Raw genomic sequence first — 18,762 nt, 5'->3', positions numbered from 1 at the left:
GTTTTCGCTGGAGTTCAGACGAATGAGGGGGGGATCTCATAGAGACTTATAAGGATTCGGGATAGACCATTGAGGACGGAGGTGAGGGGGCATTTCTTCACCCAAAGAGTGGTGAGCCTGTGGAATTCATTACCACAGGAAGTAGTTGATGCCAAAACATTGAATGTATACAAGAGGCAGCTAGATATAGCACTTGGGGCGAATGAGATCAAAGGTTATGGAGAGAAAGCAGGATTAGGCCATGATCATAATGAATGGCGGAGCAGGCTTGAAGGGCCAAATGGCCTCCTCCTGCTCCTATCTTCTATGTTTCTATATTTCTATGACCAAATTAAAACTTTAAAACACAAAGAATTTGAATCACATTTGCATGTGGAACCCTAAATTCTGTCAGGACTGTATATTTTTCCCCTTGAAAATTGTGTATATGGGATGAAAACTTTAAAAAGCTCATCCGGAGTCCAGCTTCTAGGAAATGGGAAGGGACGGGAAGGGATAAAGGAGACCAGGTGGTCTTTGTTATCTCACCAGATAAATGTTATTTACAATTATCCTTCTTTCAGTAATTAAATCTCTCCTTGTTTATCCATACCTCACTCATTTAAACCTTTTTTTATTATTCATTCATGGGATGCGAGTGTAGCTAGCAAGGCCAACGTTTATCGCTTATCCCTTGAGAAAGGGAATTGCAGATGGTGATGTTTCCATGTGTCTGCTGGCCTTGTCCTTCTAGGTGGTCACAGGTTTGGAAGATGCTGTTGAAGGAGGCTTGAGAAGTTGCTGCAGTGCATTCTGTAGTGGTGTACATTGCTAACACTGTACACTGGTGGTGGAGTGAATTTTTACAGTGCTGGATTGGATACCAATCAAATTAACTGCTTTATCTCAGATGGTACGAAGCTTCTTGAGTGCTGTTGGAGCTGCATTCATCTAGGCAAGTGAAGAGTAGCCCATCACACTCCTGGCTATTGCTTTGTAGTGGATGGTGACAGTCTTTGGGACATCAGAAGATGAACTATTCACCACAGAATTCCCAGGTTATGACCTGTTATCGTAGGCAACGGGTGGGATTCTCCCAAAAAAAAATAAGCGTCGAATACTGGGGTAAGTCCCGCTGGTATTTTCAGCGGGATTTCCAAAATGAATCTCCCACACTCTGTGCACTACGGAGTGCAATAGCGTGAATCACATTAAAAATCAGGGGGTGGGGTCTATTCCCACTGGAGGGGCCAGCAGCATAGTGCTGAGCAAGCCAATGCACATGCGCTGATCTGTCAGAGCAGAGATTGGCGCATGCGCAGTATCCCTGCACTGCCGGCCTCCCGATCGCTGGCCCTACCAATCCCCCCATGGACCGATCGCTGGCCTCCCAGCCTTCCACCCCCGGCCTTGATCTCTCTAAACACGCCCCCCCCACCCCACAGTTCCTATCTCCTGATTCCACCCCCCACTGGTAGCCCCAACCCCCCCCCCCCGCCCCCGCAGTCCTGACCCTCCCCTGTGGGCCAACCCGTCCTCTCCTCTCCCAAACCCCCACCCCGATGGCCAGCCCCAATCGCTGGCCTCCTTCCCTCTGTCACCAAGCCCAAGTGCAGAGTGACAGTAGGACCCCTCCACCCCCACCGATCTCCCCCCAGTGATCCCGCCCCTTATAGGCACCATCCCCATCTGGCCCTGCCCCCTTGGCACTGCCCAATGCCCGGTGAGCATTGCCAAGGTGCTCCCTGGGCATTGCCACTTTGCCCCTTGGGCAGTGCCATGGGGCCAGGCTGGCACTGCCAAGCTGGCAATGCCCAGGGAGCACTCCCCCCCCCCTTAACCCCAACCTCCCTGGGGGGGCTTCCATGGCTCTCCTTCACTGCAGCGGGGTCGGGCTGCCAGGTCCCTGCTAGTGGGGAGCCATTGTAAACCCCGCTTGAGTGAAAGTAGTGGTGTGCCGCAGGGATCGGTGTTGGGTCCATTGTTGTTTGTCATCTATATCAATGATCTGGATGATAATGTGGTAAATTGGATCAGCAAATTTGCTGATGATACAAAGATTGGAGGTGTAGTGGACAGTGAGGAAGGTTTTTAAAGCTTGCAGAGGGATTTGGACCAACTAGAAAAATGGGCTGAAAAATGGCAAATGGAATTTAACGCAGACAAGTGTGAGATATTGCACTTTGGAAAGACAAGCCAAAGTAGAACGTACAGGGTAAATGGTAGGACTCTGAAGAGTGCAGTTGAACAGAGGGATCTGGGAATACAGGTACAAAATTCCCTAAAAGTGACGTCACAGGTGGATAGGGTCATAAAGAGTGCCTTTGGTACATTGGCCTTTATAAATCGGAGTATCGAGTATAAAAGTTGGAGTGTTATGGTAAGGTTATATATGGCCATCTGACGAAGGAGCAGTGCTCCGAAAGCTTATGGTATTTGCTACCAAATAAACCTGTTGGACTTTAACCTAGTGTTGTGAGACTTCTTACCGTGTTCACCCCAGTCCCACGCCGGCATCTCCACATCAAGGTTATATAAGGCATTGGTGAGGCCGAATTTAGAATATTGTGTACAGTTTTGGTCACCTAGTTACAGGAAGGATGTAAATAAGTTTGAAAGAGTGCAGAGAAGGTTCACAAGGATGTTGCCGGGACTTGAGAAGCTGAGTTACAGAGAGAGATTGAATAGGTTGGGACTTTATTCCCTGGAGCGTAGAAGAATGAGGGGAGATTTGATAGAGGTGTATAAGATTTTGATGGGTATAGGTAGAGTGAATGCAAGCAGGCTTTTTCCACTGAGGCTCGGGGAGAAAAAAACCAGAGGGCATGGGTTAAGGGTGAAAGGAGAAAAGTTTAAAGGGAATGTTAGGGGAGCTTCTTCACGCAGAGAGTGGTAGGAGTGTGGAATGAGCTGCCAGATAAAGTGGTAAATGCGGGGTCACTTTTAACATTTAAGAAAAACTTGGACGGGTTTATGGACGAGAGGGGTGTGGAGGGATATGGTCCAAGTGCAGGTCAGTGGGACTAGGCAAAAAATGGTTCAGCACAGACAAGAAGGGCCAAAAGGCCTGTTTCTGAGCTGTAATTTGCTATGGTTCTATGAAACAGTCCTGGCGGGGGGCAGAGGCTAGCGGGTCCAGAGACTTCAGCCCTGGGCCCTCTAATAAGATGCTAATCCTGATTTTAATAATTTATATTGCTCCACACGATTTCTGGTGCGGAGCTGATGGTGCCAGAAATCCAGAGGCCATAGACAAATGGAGGTCATGGTGCCCAGTGGGGAGCCGGCTGAATGTCCTCCGCTTGAGTCTCCCAGTCCCCACAGTATTTATACGGTTGGTTCAATTAATATTCAGATCAATTGTAACCCTCCAGAATGTTCATGGTGGGGAATTTAGGAGTGGTAACATTGTTAAACAAACAATGGAAGATGGTTAGATTCTCTCTTGTTGGAGATGGAATGTCACTTGCCACTTAGCCCAAGCCTCAATGTTCTCCAGCTGTTGCAGCTTGCAGCCAAGGACTGCTTTAGTTTCTGAGGAGTTGCAAATGATATTCAACACTGTGCAATTATCAGTGGACTTCCTCACTCTGACCTTATGATGCAAGGAAGGTTATTGATGAAATAGCTGAAAGTGGTTCAGCTGAGGATACTGGCCTGAGGAACTCCTGCACTGAATTCCTAGCCTGAGATAGTCAGCCTTCAACAACAATTAGCTCTGCGCAAAGTATGGCTCCAACTAGTGATGGGTTTTTACCAATTCCCATTGAATTCAGTTTTGCACAGCCCCTCGATACCAAACTCAAATACTGCTCGAAGTCAAGGACAATCACTCCCACCTCACTTCTTGAATTCAGGACCTAAATTGAGCATCAGTGAGCTGCGGGTCTGCTAGGGGGGGGAGCTTTGCGGGGTAGAGGAGGAAGAGTCAAAGTGGCTGCCAGGAACAAGGAATGGGCCTGCTGGATAGGAAGAAGGGAGCAACTGCCGGGTGAGAGCAAGTAAACTCAGACAGAAAGTGAGCCAGGAAGACACAATTTGATCCTTTCACACTCTAATGGTCATCTTTATTAATTACCCATTATTTTAAATTGTCAATTTATTGCTTCATTTTTGCTCAGCAAGTTGTTTCTTTTCTCCATATTTTAACATTATTTCTTTCTGAAATTTTCTCATCAGTTCCTTAAGTGAGCAAAAGTTAAATGGGGGTGAGGGGGGGGGTCAACATTTAAGATGAGAAATTTTTTCAGTCAAAATGCGAATCTTTGGATTTCTCTACCTCAGAGAGCTGTGGATGCTCAGTCATTGGGTAGAGTAAAGGCTGAGATAGAAAGAGATTTGAACTCTAGGAGAATCAAGAATATGGGGTTCCAACAGGAAATTGGAATAGTGATCCAAGATCAGCCAGGATCTGATTGAATGCTGGAGAAGGCCAACTTTCGCTACCATTAATTTTGTCCTTATTATATTCCTGCCTCAATTGAAGAACATTTTATAAAAAGTCTTCAAGGTGTACAAACTATAACTTACCAATAGGATATATCAGTTATTTTTGACCGACTCCTTAGACCATCTCAAGGACCCCTTGGGGAACGTGGACTCACAGTTGAGAAAATCTGCTATTGAGCTTAAGCTTCTGTATCTTCCCTATAGATACTCCACTTTTCACCAGTCCTGTTTTCATCACGCTTTTGGCAGTCTTGTTCCTCTTCTCTGCACTGTAAATTTGACTAGCCGGTGCACTGTAAAGTTCCACCATAATCTCTGGAGGCTTGTTCTGAATACATACCCCAGCATTCTATTGAGTTTTTAATTGCTTCACCACATTGTTCAGGCATGGAAAGTGCTGAGTCCATGCATCACTCCCAGTTTCCTTTCTAAGCCTCCCTCTGCCATTCCTTTCCCATTCATCACCTATATATGTTGCAAATCTTTGACCGGTTTATAAAGCATTTCGGAAACAGAAATTACAGATGTCAATCAAAATGCATATTTGACACAGTGTGTCATGATGATTAACAAAGCAGGAAATAAGAGTACTGACTCCTCTTAAAAATCTAAACATTTCAAACTTAGATTTCATTCTTCGCTGCACTTTGCTATCTTGTGCCCTTTGATTTCATGTCCTGGTTTCGAGGATTATCTTAGGATCCTGTAAGCAGCGTCTAGGACAGCAAGCAGTTAATTAATTGTCCCTTCAGCTCAATACTGGACTCACTTTGGCAGCACTGATGACTGTGGCAGTGTAAGACTGGACGTTGTCTCCACAGGCCCCACCACGGGATCGATGGCAGTGGATGAGCTGAGTGGGGGCAAGACAGACAAAAACATTAGTGAAAGTAGCACAACTCCAGCAGTGACTCCTAATTATTATTGACTTACGGACACCAAAAGATGTGGCAATTTTACTTTCTCTTCCAAGAATCAAACATTTTGTGACCTATAATTTTGCTTCTTTTTGTCATTTATGTCTATATATAAATAGTTATATTTTGACTAAAAACATGAAATGTTTCCCATTATGTAGAGAGACAAAACATATTTCAGGCACCAATCTATTATATAAAGATGCTGCATCTGCACACAGTTGCTGTCAACGTTACCACTTTAAATGCCTAAGGCCACCTTTACAATGGAACCAGGTACGGTAAATTTGTCACAGTGTCATCACAAGTGTCTCCCCCTCCCCACCCACTCCCTGGAAGCAGCTGAAGAGTGGCAGCGTTACTACTGTAAAGAGAGTGTAATTACAATGTGACACATTTCCATAGGCAGTTTCCATAATAAAGTAGAGACACAGGGCATGGGATTATCCGGCCCCCGAGCCATGTTTCTTGGCAGCGGGAGGTGGCACGCTTGTGCTGTCGGCGGGGTTTCTCTGGTCCCACCGCTGTCAATGGAATTTCCCATTGAAGCCTTTCCCATGCCACTGGGAAACCCGCGGGCAGGGACGCACTGCTCGCGGAACCAGAGAATCGCACCGCCAGCAAACAGCCGGAGAATCCCACCCAGGGACTTCCAATGAAAATATATAAAACTAAAGGCAGAACCTTTGACTGTAAATTAGAAACCAAATAATGTCTGCGTGCACTGGCCCAATTATCCCACAATAAGGATAGCCTCGTATATGTTAGCTGGGGGATTTTCATAGTAACTTCATGTAAGCCTACTTGTGACACTAATAAATAAACGTTAAACTAATGACAGTTTTAGAAATTTGATATTGCAGAATAGAGCAGAGACCAGTCTTTGTTCAGAATACTTCAGCGGTTTCTGGCTACCTACACCATCAGATAAATTATCATTACAAAAAGATGTTTAATTTAAATCGTTGTTATGAGTTTAGGAGAAGCTGGAAAGTTCCACATCACTCCTCCCAGCTTCCTTCCCTGTTGCCACACCAGACAAACTCTTCCACCTTCCTAGGGCTCACTTTCAGGCCACTCTCGAGAAGGCAAGCAGCCCAATATTCATTTCTTTGACTCTGAAAGCTGTCTGAGGAGGCACAGCCGGGACCAGTGACCATATCAGCCAATTCGTATTAGAGGCAAAGTTCCAATTTTCAGCTGACACTCGGGTCTCCCAATTCAGAAATACATTGCAGCCACATCACCAGCTTCAGACCCAAAACCACCAGCCAATGAATTTATATCCGGCACACTCCGAACCAGCTGCAAAATGTACATCAGACTGGTAAAAATTCAGAAGATACTGATTAGTGGCAGCCTTCCATCTCCTGGTCAATTCTGTGTTAAGCGTTGCCTGGTGAGGCTCAGGGGCACAAATTTTTTGAATACTTTTCCAATTCAATCAAATCAAGTCCAATTCAGAGTCTCAACAAGTTGAGACAATTCCGATCCAAGCTGACAAGACAGGGTATGCAACCCTTTACCCTGTCTTGGGCCTGATCTACATGAGCCAAGCTGATTGGAGTAGGCAGATGTCTCCGCCTCCAAGGCTTGATTTCATTTGCATCTTAGCCAAAAGGCCGAGATGCCGCTTTTAAAAATTGCTTCATATGAAAATGAAGCTTAAATGTAACCCAATGGCCACGACCAAGTGCAGCATCACCAGACCACACTTGATCTTAGCCAAAAGGCCGAAATTTTTTTTTTTTGTTTTTATACTTTTCCAATTCAATCAAATCAAATCCAATTCAGAGTCTCAACAAGTTGAGACATTTCAGATCCAGGCTGACAAGACAGGGCGAGCGACCAAACCACCCTGTCCTGGGCCTGATCTACATGAGCCAAGCTGATTGGAGAAGGGGGAGCTTCCTCCTCCAAGACTTGAGCTCATTTGCATCTTAGCCAAAAGGCCGAGATGCCGCTTTTAAAAATTGCTTCATATGAAACATATGAAGCCTCAGCGTAACCTAATGACCTCGACCAAGTGCGGCCGACCATGGGCTGCCGTCCATACACTTGATCTTAGCCAAAAGGCCGAGAAGCGATGGGCTGAAATGCTGCAGAGAAAGACAGTGAACTGAGAAGGTGCATGAATAGCTGGCCTGCTCTGTCTGGGCCTTCTCCTCAGCCATTGAACTTTTTGTTTCTGCTTGCCTCTCCCGTGTTCTTCCAAACAGTCAATCTCCAAAGGTCATGGCTGGCAGTGACTGTCTACCAGTTGTCAGCATCAATGTCCACCATCTTCATTCTCACTTGCAGTGGAAGCATGGACGCCCAAGAGGTTGTGACTCAGTGGCTCATTCACTGTACAGAAGGCATGTGACAGCAGCAAGGAGAAGAACATGCCAAGGAGCGACAATGCCAGAACACAACGCTGCTTAACTCCGCTGAAGATCTCAAAGGGTTCCAATGCTGCTCCGTCACAGCTGACATTATCCATCATGCTGTCGTAGAAACTGGAGATTACACCAAACAGCTTCAGTGGACATAAAATTTTCTCCAGCAGCTTAGAATAAACTGCCTTTGCTCCGAGTGGGTGGGATCAATGAAGGCAGTGTATAGTGGTCTCCTTTGTTCACGGTATTTCTCTTACAACTGCCAGACAGAGAAGATCATGTTAGTTATAAATCATCCAGCTCTGAAACCACGCTGACATCCAGGATAGACACATTCAGCCAAGATCCGCAGTCTGATAAGGGCAAGATGGGCAAATATCTTTCCCACAACGTTCAGCATGGAGATGTCTTGCTGGCTTTAGAATCACTGCGGTTGCAACTGTTCTTGTACCGGGTCACAATCTTTGCATCATGCATAATTTGGGGCACTGCCCCTTCAATCCAGCAGAGACAGAAGTTTGTGCAGATCTGCAGGACTGCTGGTTTCCTGTGCTTGATGAGTTCAGGCGGCGCAGCATCAGCACCTGGAGCTCTGCCCAGGGCAAGCAAGTCAATAGCTCCACCGTGACAGGGTCATGGCGGACTTTCTATGGTGACTGGAGCTTCCTCGGGTGACAGCGCTCTTTCTAAGTGTACAGGCTCATGGTAATACTTCACCCATCTCTCCAACTACTTATTGCATTTAATAATGACTTCGCTTGTCTTTGGTTTCAACTGGACCATTTATTTTTGCTGATGAACTAGTTGCCTTTTTGATTCTTCCATACATCATGATCCAAGATGGCACTGGAGCGTGGCGACTTCTTGCAAGCTGTGTCCAACATATCCTCTAATTCCATCTTTTACTCTCGATCTACGCTTCTAAAACTTTATTCTAACTCTTTTAAACTCTCTACATTCTTCTTCTCTATGAACGGTATGCTTTGTCTGTATAGCGTGCACGAAACAATACTTTTCACTGTATACTAATGCATGTGACAATAATTTGATTTGATTTGATTTACTATTGTCACATGCCTTAGTATACAGTGAAAAGTATTGTTTCTTGCACGCTACACGGACAAAACATACCGTTCATAGAGAAGGAAACGAGAGAGTGTAAAATATAGTGTTACAGTCATAGCTAGGGTGCAGAGAAAGATCAACTTAATGCAAGGTAAGTCCATTCAAAAGTCTGACAGCAGCAGGGAAGAAGCTGTTCTTGAGTCGGTTGGTACGTGACCTCACACTTTTGTATCTTTTTCCCGAAGGAAGAAGGTGGAAGAGAGAATGTCCGGGGTGCGTGGGGTCCTTAATTATGCTGGCTGCTTTGCCGAGGCAGTGGGAAGTGTAGACAAATCAGATCAAATCAAATCAAACATGTTCCTGACATGCGTCGAAGGACATTGCGGTATTCAGAGTTGTAACCAATATTAATTTGCGCATTGCCTAGCAGTTTGTTGGACTTTATTTCAAGTGACTTTTAATACATTCAGAGTTTTCTCACTCGGAGTTTTCTCTTGTAATCAATGGGTGTGGACTGTTTGGCTTCAATGATAGATTCCAGCACTGTGATGTCAGCCTCGAACCTGGCAGGAGTGAAACTATGATCAGGCAGGGGATGTGGCTAGCCAATCGTACTGGGGATGTGGTGCGCCTGCCATCGTGGTTTCTCTGAGCTAGGGTAGAGTAGGCGGTCAGGATAGAGAATGAGGTTAAACCAAAGCTTTACCTGATGCAATTTTCAAATCCATCTCGGCCTTTTGGCTAAGATGAAGTATTAGATCAAGCCTGATATGGCTTGATCTAACACTTCCAAGGACCGCAACCTCGCCCTACTGTACCCCAAGACGTGGTCCGCATCACAGTCAGTACTGTGGTAGGTCCATGTGCTGAGAATACTATTCAGAGAGTAATATCTGGTGATAATCTAATGCAGCTGGTGCCAATGCCCTGATCTTGGTTGTATCCATGAGATCTGGTCTGTTCTGAAGGATGTTAGTGACACAAAGCTCAAGTAACCTTTGACTGTTCTCATTTATCTTTCCCAGGCCATGATGTCCAAGGCAGGTGGACCATGTTTGACTGACCCTGTGTGCGTCGAGAGGCAAATGGAGAGAAAAGATTCTGAACCATTTGTAGAGGGTTCTATCATCGAGAATAGTTCCTGACAGAAAGCCCAAACCTTGCTCATGAATGTGTAATGTTTTTCTTACAGTGATCCGCTCTCAGCAAGTCTGGTCTCTTGTAGATATTCTATGCTGATGTTCAGCCTCTCAAGTTCAAAGTCGATCACTGCTGTCTTGTGCTTTCTGACCACCTATCAGTTCTCTGCACACAGTCGTGAAGTTCCAGCTTGCCAATTGAACAGTTGCCATCCTCTTTCTTCTCATTTGTTTGCCTGGTGGGACGGATCCAGCCCACTTGTTGAGCAGAGACTCTGTACTCCAGGCACCCGGTGAAGCAGCTGGATTGCGGTGGGTCAACATCTTACTAGTTAGGGGCTTGACGTGTGGGGTGACTGACCAGTGGGACATGATGGTCCCTCCCAACATTGTAGATAGTTTGCAGCAACTATTCACTGCACCAATCGAGTTGGGCTTATCACTTGTAACTGCTGCTCCCACGTCATGTAAATGCTCTGCAGTATAACTGGAGTGTTCTTTCCAGGGCACAACAGCCTGGGCACAATTTATGGTGATCCTGGACTGCTCAAACATCAGGGGCGTCCCCTTTCCTTATTTCCTGGTTAAGTCCAAAGGAATGCAAAGTGCTATGCTTGGCATTGGCTTAGTTGCAGAAGTTACCAGAAATAAGACATATTTAGGCATCAGTTGATCTTTGATAAAAAATCTGGAGTGGAGCCCAGAGTTTACTCTCTTTGCCATCAACTGTCCAGAGATATCCACAAGATAGTGGAGCTATTCACACATGTTGGGAGGGACCATCATGTCCCACTGGTCAGTTACCGCACACCTCAAGCCCCTAACTAGTAAGATGCTGACCCACCGCAATCCAGCTGCTTCACCGGGTGCCTGGAGTACAGAGTCTCTGCTCAACAAGTGGGCTGGATCCGTCGCACCAGGCAAACAAATGAAAAGAAAGAGGATGGCAACTGTTCAATTGGCAAGCTGGAACTTCACGACTGTGTGCAGAGAACTGATAGGTGGTCAGAAAGCACAAGACAGCAGTGATCGACTTTAAACTTGAGAGGCTGAACATCAGCATAGAATATCTACAAGAGACCAGACTTGCTGAGAGCTGCGAGTTTGGCTCGGCCACGGCATGGCCACATGCAGGCGGGCCTGCATATGGCCTGTCTGGGGGCCATAAGTCTTCCAAGTTCCTCTGAAATTTTAGTCCGGGCCACAAGGGACCCAGTTTCCATTTGCTGCCATGAAGAGGCATAGCTGAGGACTTGCCAGTGGAGAGGCTGTGTACTGACAGGGAGAGATTTACACAGTTGGCTGCCTTTTTCACTTTGTAGCTCGCAGCGGAGTGGGCTGAAAATGAGAAGCAAACTTGCACCCAAAAGCAGAAAGCACGTTAACTGTCTTTCCCCACATACACAATGCACTAGAATGACCTGTGGGACACACAAGATGCTGATTAAATTATCCTCATTATAACACTCGTTTCTCTGAGCTGCCGTGTACTTTTAAAAATTCATTCACAGGATATGGGCATTGCTGGCATATTTCCCATTCAAAGTTGCCCTCAAGAAAGTTCTTGAACCACTGCAGTTTGTATGGTGAAACCACTCCCACCGTGCTGTTGGGGAGGGAGTTCTAGGAATTTAACCTAGCGACAGTGAAAAAGCGGTGTTAAATGTCCAAGTCAGGACGGTGGTTGACTTGGAAGAAAATGTGCAGGGTGGCATGCACTTGCTGTCCTGGATAACAGTTGCAAGTTCAGAAGTTGCTAAAGTAAGAAGCCTTAGCAAGTTGTTGCAATGCCTCTTATAGGTGGTACATATTGCAGTTTTATTGTGCCGTTGGTGGAGGTAGTGAACATATCAGGTATTGGACCTTATCTTTGACCACCCGGTGTGGAGCGGGTGTGGAGAGAAGAGGTCCTCCTTTAAGTCTGCTTCTGGCCCTGGCCAAGTTGGCCATTAATAGATCCAGGTTGTGGCAGGCAGTCGAGGATGCCATTTAACCCGAGTATCTGCTCCTCTACCATGGCTACATTCACAGCTGGGTGGCCTTGGAGAGGGAGCACGCGCTGTCACCAGCGCGCTTCAGACCTTCCACGACTGGTGGGTTCTACAGGGACTGGGGTGCATCATCACCCATCACCTCCCAATATGACATTTTGATTTAGTTAGTTAAGTTTCCTTTGAGATTTTGTTTTAGTTACAATGCCCCACCAGGTACTGTCACTCTTTTTTTTGTTTAATTTATTGATATTTTTGTTGTATTTAAAAGAGTATAAGGTAATGGATCAAGCCAGCCATTTTGTCCTGGAAGGTGTTGAGCTTCTTGAGTGTTGTTGCAGCTGCACCTACCCAGGCAAGTGGACAGCATTCCATCACACTCCTATTCTGTGGCTTGTAGATGGTAATAAGGCATTGGAGATCAGGAGGTAAGTCATGAGCTGCAGATTACCCAACCTCTGACCTGCTCTTTTAGCCACAATATTTATTGTCCTCTGCTGGCTTATCACACTTGCTAAATATATTGCTACTCAGGACATTTCCAGCTCTATAAAGCATAACAAGAAAAGGTCCAACCTACCTTGTTTTCAGCATAGGCAAGCCAGCGGCTTCCCAATGCTATTGGGTTAGGATTTGGCCCTGGACACGGAAAACAACCTGAAAAAAGGGAAACAAAATGCATTAAGTATTCTCAGGTAGCTACACATCATCCAAAGTGCAGGGTGTTACTTTGAACCTCGCTATCAATGGATTCACAAAGATGCTCTGGGTATTCTCCCCTCAGATTGTCCCTCCATCCCTGTGTGGAATTATACATTCTGCAACTTTTCACAAGTGGCTAAGGCTAAGCAACCATGGGGCATGAAAGCCTTGCACATCAACACATTTTCGCTAACAATAGATTGCCTGTTCTCACACTGCATTTTATCATGTTCCACAAAGAAAAGAAACCATAAACTGGAAGACGCTGAAAATTCAGCGAGATTAGTAAGTGTAAAGTGTTTTTGATTCTCAGACTGGGTTTCCTCTTTACTTTATACAGCAGTGTTCCCGTGGTTTGTCAGACCATCTACTGTTTTAAAACAAGAGAAGTATCATCAATGAAGCGTGATCGGGAAAGTGTTGCAGAAAGTGTTACACCTTCAAGAAATGCTCACCATCCAGTCAAGAATCTTCTCTTGCACTATTGATGAGAAATCTGAGGAAATAGCGTCTGATAAGAAAGTGATTATGATGTGGTGATGGTGGCGGCAGAAGTGAGAGAATGAATGAATTAATGTGTTGGTGTCCGGATATCTCCAAACTTGACTATGTCTATTCAGATTGAAATTTATTTAATAGATTATGGATAGCTTCCTTGCCCCACATACATCCAGAGTACTTCATTTATTAATTAGCAGCCACCATGCTCCTTCCAAGGTTCTACTGGATCTGTTCCTGGATCGTGAATGTGTGCATTTTAGATACACAACAGTCCTTCCTGTGGTGGGAAGACTGAAATACAAATTTAATAGTACGCATGGATAATTTAGGATGTACACCTGTACACACTGAAACTTGGTTACATTTACTAAGGCTCAGGTTTTTTCCTCAATGAATGAATTAATTGTAGTGGCATCTGCTCCCCACAAAACTCCACTGCATTTTAGGGTGCTGCATTTTTTATTCGGCAATCCCCAGTTGGCCTACTGCTCCTGAAGCTGGAGTCAGCATATTGAGGGTAGACGCATCAGCATTTATTGCATTAACAGTTGGCAAGCTTTCCTTCCTCAACCCAAACCCGTCTGAGGAAGACAAATTCACTAATGTAGTAATTACCGGCTGGCATTATGCCCCTCTCTTCCCCCCCGCCTTCCGAAATACAATCTACTTAGGCAGCATCTTGCTGAGTGGCCCACCTCCTCTGTTGACCGGTAAAATCAATTGAGGCTGCATGAATCAGGATAATTAATTGGCAGTTGGCCCCCCCAGCTACATATTGAGGTTTCATTTATTTATATAATTCATTGCTTGCTGGCATGGTGCCCCGAAACCAGATTGTATCTGGGTGCCACCACACTCATTCAAAAAAGAAGTTGAATTCATTCATTGTTAAAGTGCAATACATTACAAAATGCCTTCCCTCAAGGTTGTTCACGCAGCTGGAAGATCATTTTAGATACACAACAGCCCTTCCTGTGGTGGGAAGACTGAAATACAAGTTTACTAGTAAGTATGGATAATTTAGGATGTATAGTTATAAAAGTTATAAGGAGAGGCTGGATAGGTTGGGACTTTTTTCTCTGGAGCATAGGAGGCTTAAGGGTGATCTTATAGAGGTCTATAAAATAGTGAGGGGCATAGATCAGCTAGATAGTCAATATCTTTTCTCAAAGGTAGAGGAGTCTAAAACTGGGGGGCATAGGTTTAAGGTGAGGGGGGAGAGAAACAAAAGAGTCCAGAGAGGCAGTTTTTTCACACAGAGGGTGGTGAGTGTCTGGAACAAGCTGCCAGAGGTAGTAGTAGAGGTGGGTACAATTTTGTCTTTTAAAAAGCGTTTAGACAGTTACATGGATAAGATGGGTATAGAGGGATATGGGTCAAACGCGGGCAATTGAGACTAGTTTAGGGGTTAAAAAAAGGGGCGGCATGGACAAGTTGGGCAGAAGGGCCTGTTTCCATGCTGTAAACCTCTATAACTATCCAGATATATATATATATCTGTCATTCGAGAATTCACGTGTCCTTAAAATAGGGGAACTAGCTATTAGTATTTCCTCCACTTTCACACCCAACTACGGGCATGGGGAAGGCGTGATAAATAGAGAGGTATGAACAAACTGAGAGTCAAGTGTGACCAAAGAAATTGTGCGCAATCACAAGACTTTTAAGAGACAACAGCTGGATATAGGAATATTACACGGAGTTAAACTTACAGCACAGTAAAAGGCTATTCAACCCAACTAGTCAATACAAGTGTTCATGCTCCACATGAGCCTTTTAACATCTGAACCTATCGAACATAACCTTCTATTTCTCTCTCCCTCATGTGTTTATGTAGCTTTCTCTTAAAAACATCTATACTCTTTCTGTTTGGATACTTGAAATTGTGTTGTGGGATACTTGTGCACAAATGCCGCACATTCACGTGACATTTCTTAATTCCATATCTCAGTGGCATCGTCAAGTACACCCAGAAGAACAAGAACAATGGCAGGAGGAGGAAATGCAGAAGGTTAGGGCAGGGGCCCATGCCAAGGACGAGGAGAAAGATTTTGAAACTGGGAGAAATGTCCAAAGTGGATGAAAGAAACTAAGTATGTTAATTGTTTAAATTTAAGGCTGTGTATACAGGTTTGGGGATACCCAGGGGCTGGAGTGCACCATTAGACCAGTAACAATATTTTAGTTTGATAGGTTTCCATTGAAGATTTTTGTTTTCATTTCAGTATCCTTGTAAAGTGGTTGATCATCTGTTCATTTGATTTTTGTTTCCTCAAAAAATTATAAAGAGACACTTAACACTTTAATTATTTAAGACGTTTATTTGATTTTAAAAGAATATAAAGAGACACCAATTGACACTGTTGGTGTGATGCAGAGCCAGGAACTATCCACTTGTATTGTCTCACCGAACAAATAAATCAAAAATTGGCTTCTAGTCTTCTCCTTCACCGACTGACTGTGAGAAGTTAAACAACAAGCTGAGAGAGCAGGAGTATAGGGTAGAGTGAGTGGACACCAATGGGGCAACAGGAGATGAAGAAAAGCTTAGTTTTACAAAGCGTATATTTTAAAAATGTTTCAAATGAATAGGTTAATATTTGTGCCAAAGCTGGAGTCGGAGGAATTTTAAGCAAACACTGTATTCTGAAACCCTACGACCTGAAGTTCAGGACTTATTTGCTTCTCTTTTACTGATAACTGAACCCATCAATTACTATTATTAGAAATAAGTTGTTAAGAAAGCCTGAAGGATGATAAGTTTCTGAATGCATTTACTGAAGTGCACCTGCTTTGTGCTTATTCACAGGACACCATATCCACTCCAACTGTCCACCAAAGACAGATACATAATTGAAACTTAAATATAGGTTAATGCTATCCTCAGGGCATTTACTTTCAAATTGATGCATCGTCGTCTGTTGGCAAAAATGCTCAATCAGCACCGAGGGAAATACAAAGAACATAATATTTTATCAGTAAACTGGAGGGGGCAGGGATGAGGGTCAGTGACGGTGAATCAAATCTAACTCCTCATTGGGAATGTGAGATGGAGATCAAATTCTCCCCCTATTAACCTCTTGACTAAATGATAGCAGATATTTCAGTTATAATGTAGATTATACACTACATTAATTCCTGGGATGAGAAGGATGTCCTGTGATGAGAGATTGAGTCGAATGGGCCAATACTCTCTGGAGTTGGAGAAATGAAAGATGATTTCACTGATAGGGCTGGGGAAAATACCAAAAAAAAATGCTTAGGCTCTTGGGAGTGGTTGTTACCTTCAAGTAAAATCCTTAATGAAGACATTAAGACACAATAAACTTAATCATTATATTCCGAAATATATAATTTATTTTGACAACTTGTATTTTTAATGTAGTGTAATAAGGGGCACTTGATTTTATTTTCCTTCTGTTTAAACCATCATTGAGGGCCAAACTTTTACCGGCACGCCTGTCCCAGAATCGGGGCGGGCGAGGCTCGCAGAACGGCATTCTCCGTTGGCCTCGGACGGGATCTTACGCACCTTGGGAGGGCGAAGCAGTAGAATTTCGGCAGATGATATTGAAAAAATCATTCGGTGGGATTTTACGGCCTTGCTCGTCCCGAAACCATAAAATCCCTCCCGAGGTCAATGGACCTTTCCATGGTCCGCCCCTTGCCCGCTCCGATTCCTGTGGTGGATGGGATGGTAAAATTCCGGCCAATGATTCAGAAAAAAGGGAGGTGAAAGAGTAACTGGAAAAGATTTTGAGGGACTTGTGGGAACCCAGATTACATAATCAGAGTGATGAGTTTTCAGAGATATTTTTGATTATGATTCTAGAGACTGAAGTACTAATAATCGGAAAAGTGTGACCGAAGCACACAGCAAGGAAGTCAGATGGTGCAAACAGGAAGTGTATGTTGACATGTCATAGATAGTTACCTTGGTCATATATTTATTTACGGATAATTACACTGGATTTATAGCACCAAAACAGATCATTCAGTCCAGCTAGTTTGTGGTCGTATCGATTCTCCAAATATTTAAAATCTATCCACAATGCAAAGGTGCTTTCTTTTGATTCTCAAAGCGTTAAGAAGTATAAACAAATAAGCAGATTAGGAAATAGTCCTTGGCATTGCTTGCCAGACTTGCTAAAAGTATGAGCTGTTGAGGTCAGCACAACACCACTAACTTTGAATGTAATGGGCAGGCTCTATGACCTGCACAAGGCACTGTTGCCTAATCCCTCCCAACGTGACCTCATCAAATATTAACCATCCAACCCAATAAATGGCACTGAAAAACACTACCTAAAATCACCAAAGCCAGCAATTTTCAATTATTTGCAGCTTTAAGCGTGGCGGGTGCAGATTCAGCTTGTGACACTCATTATTCAGGGATGGTCGTGCAATTTAGATTTTGAGTTTTTTAAGTCATCACTTGAGCTCAGACTCATATTTGGGATTTGTAACAGCCAGGCTATCATACAATTAAGATCTGGCATTTCTCTTAGTTGGTAGCACTCTTGTCATTCAATCAGCAGATTGAGAATTTAAGTTCCATTACAGGGCTTGAGTACATAGTCTAAGAAAAACATTCCAGTAAAGTGCAGTTGGAGGAGCCACCACTGAAATTCTGTCCCTAAATCTTTCTGACTTGTTTCACTGGTTCCCATCTTCAAAAGCACCTTCCCACCCAAGAAGGATCGAACCAACTCCCCTTAACATTCAATCACATTGCCATCGCTTAACCTCCCACTATCAAAAGACTGGGAGTACCACTGACCAATAACTTAACTGGACCAGCATATAAATACTGTGGCTACAAGAGCAGGTAAGAAGCTGGGAACTCGGTGAAGAATGGCTCATCTCTTAACTCCATAAAGTCTGCCCCCATCTACAAGGTACAAGTCAGGAGTGTGATGGAATGCTCTCCATTTGCCTGAATGATTGCAACTCCAACAACACTAAAGAAACTTGACAACATCCAGGACAAAGCACTCACTTGATTGGCACCCCATCCACTATCTTCAACATTTACTCCCTTCACCAGCAATGTACCAGTGTGTACCATCTACAAGATGCATTGCAGGAACGTTCCAAGGTTACTTTGACAGAACCTTCCAAACCCACAATTGCTACCATCTAGAACGACAAGGGTACATGGAACACCACTAGCGCCGAGTTCCTGTCCAAGCCACACAAGATCCTGACTTGGAACTATATTGTCTTCCTTCACTGTCGCTGAGTCAAAATCGTGGAAACTCCCTCCCTAACAGCAGTGTGGGTGTACTTACACCACAGGACTACAGCGGTTCAAGAAGGCAGCTTAGCAGAACCTTCGCACAGCCAATTAGGGTGGGCAATAAATGCTGGGTTAGCCAGCATTCTATGAACAAATAATAAAAAAAAACCTTTTCAATGGAACTGTTGCCTTCTCCAAGGTCTGATTTTTTTCCAGCCATTGAAAAATATCTTGTCATCACTATCTTAAAAGGAGCTACGTTGGCAATGAAGGCACTGTTGCTAAGTTTGCAGATGATACAAAGTTATGTAGAGGGACAGGTAGTATTGAGGTAGCAGGGGGGCTGCAGAAGGACTTGGACAGGTTAGGAGAGTGTGCAAAGAAGTGGCAGATGGAATACAA

At 44.3% G+C, this 18,762-nt stretch overlaps 2 protein-coding genes across 7 annotated transcripts in view; both read right to left on the bottom strand.

The window, feature by feature from the left end:
* Positions 1-18,762, bottom strand: part of eral1 (Era-like 12S mitochondrial rRNA chaperone 1) — a 682,619-nt gene that overhangs the window by 199,590 nt on the left and 464,267 nt on the right. The window lies entirely within an intron of this gene.
* The window catches only part of bcas3 (BCAS3 microtubule associated cell migration factor), a 915,564-nt gene that overhangs the window by 728,969 nt on the left and 167,833 nt on the right, over positions 1-18,762 (bottom strand). For all 5 annotated transcript variants that reach the window (XR_013499066.1, XM_078224612.1, XM_078224615.1 and 2 more), the window contains exons 10-11: positions 12,499-12,575; positions 5,198-5,281 (exon numbers count right to left, since the gene is read on the bottom strand). Coding sequence is in view for 4 of the 5 variants with exons in the window: in XM_078224612.1 (XP_078080738.1) it covers positions 5,198-5,281; positions 12,499-12,575 (161 nt within the window). In the remaining variant the exon portion in view is untranslated. The remainder of the gene's footprint in view (positions 1-5,197; positions 5,282-12,498; positions 12,576-18,762) is intronic.

This window comes from Mustelus asterias, chromosome 12, assembly GCF_964213995.1.
Source record: "Mustelus asterias chromosome 12, sMusAst1.hap1.1, whole genome shotgun sequence".
NCBI classification, from domain to species: Eukaryota; Metazoa; Chordata; class Chondrichthyes; order Carcharhiniformes; family Triakidae; genus Mustelus; species Mustelus asterias.
This window is presented reverse-complemented; position numbering and strand designations above follow the sequence as displayed.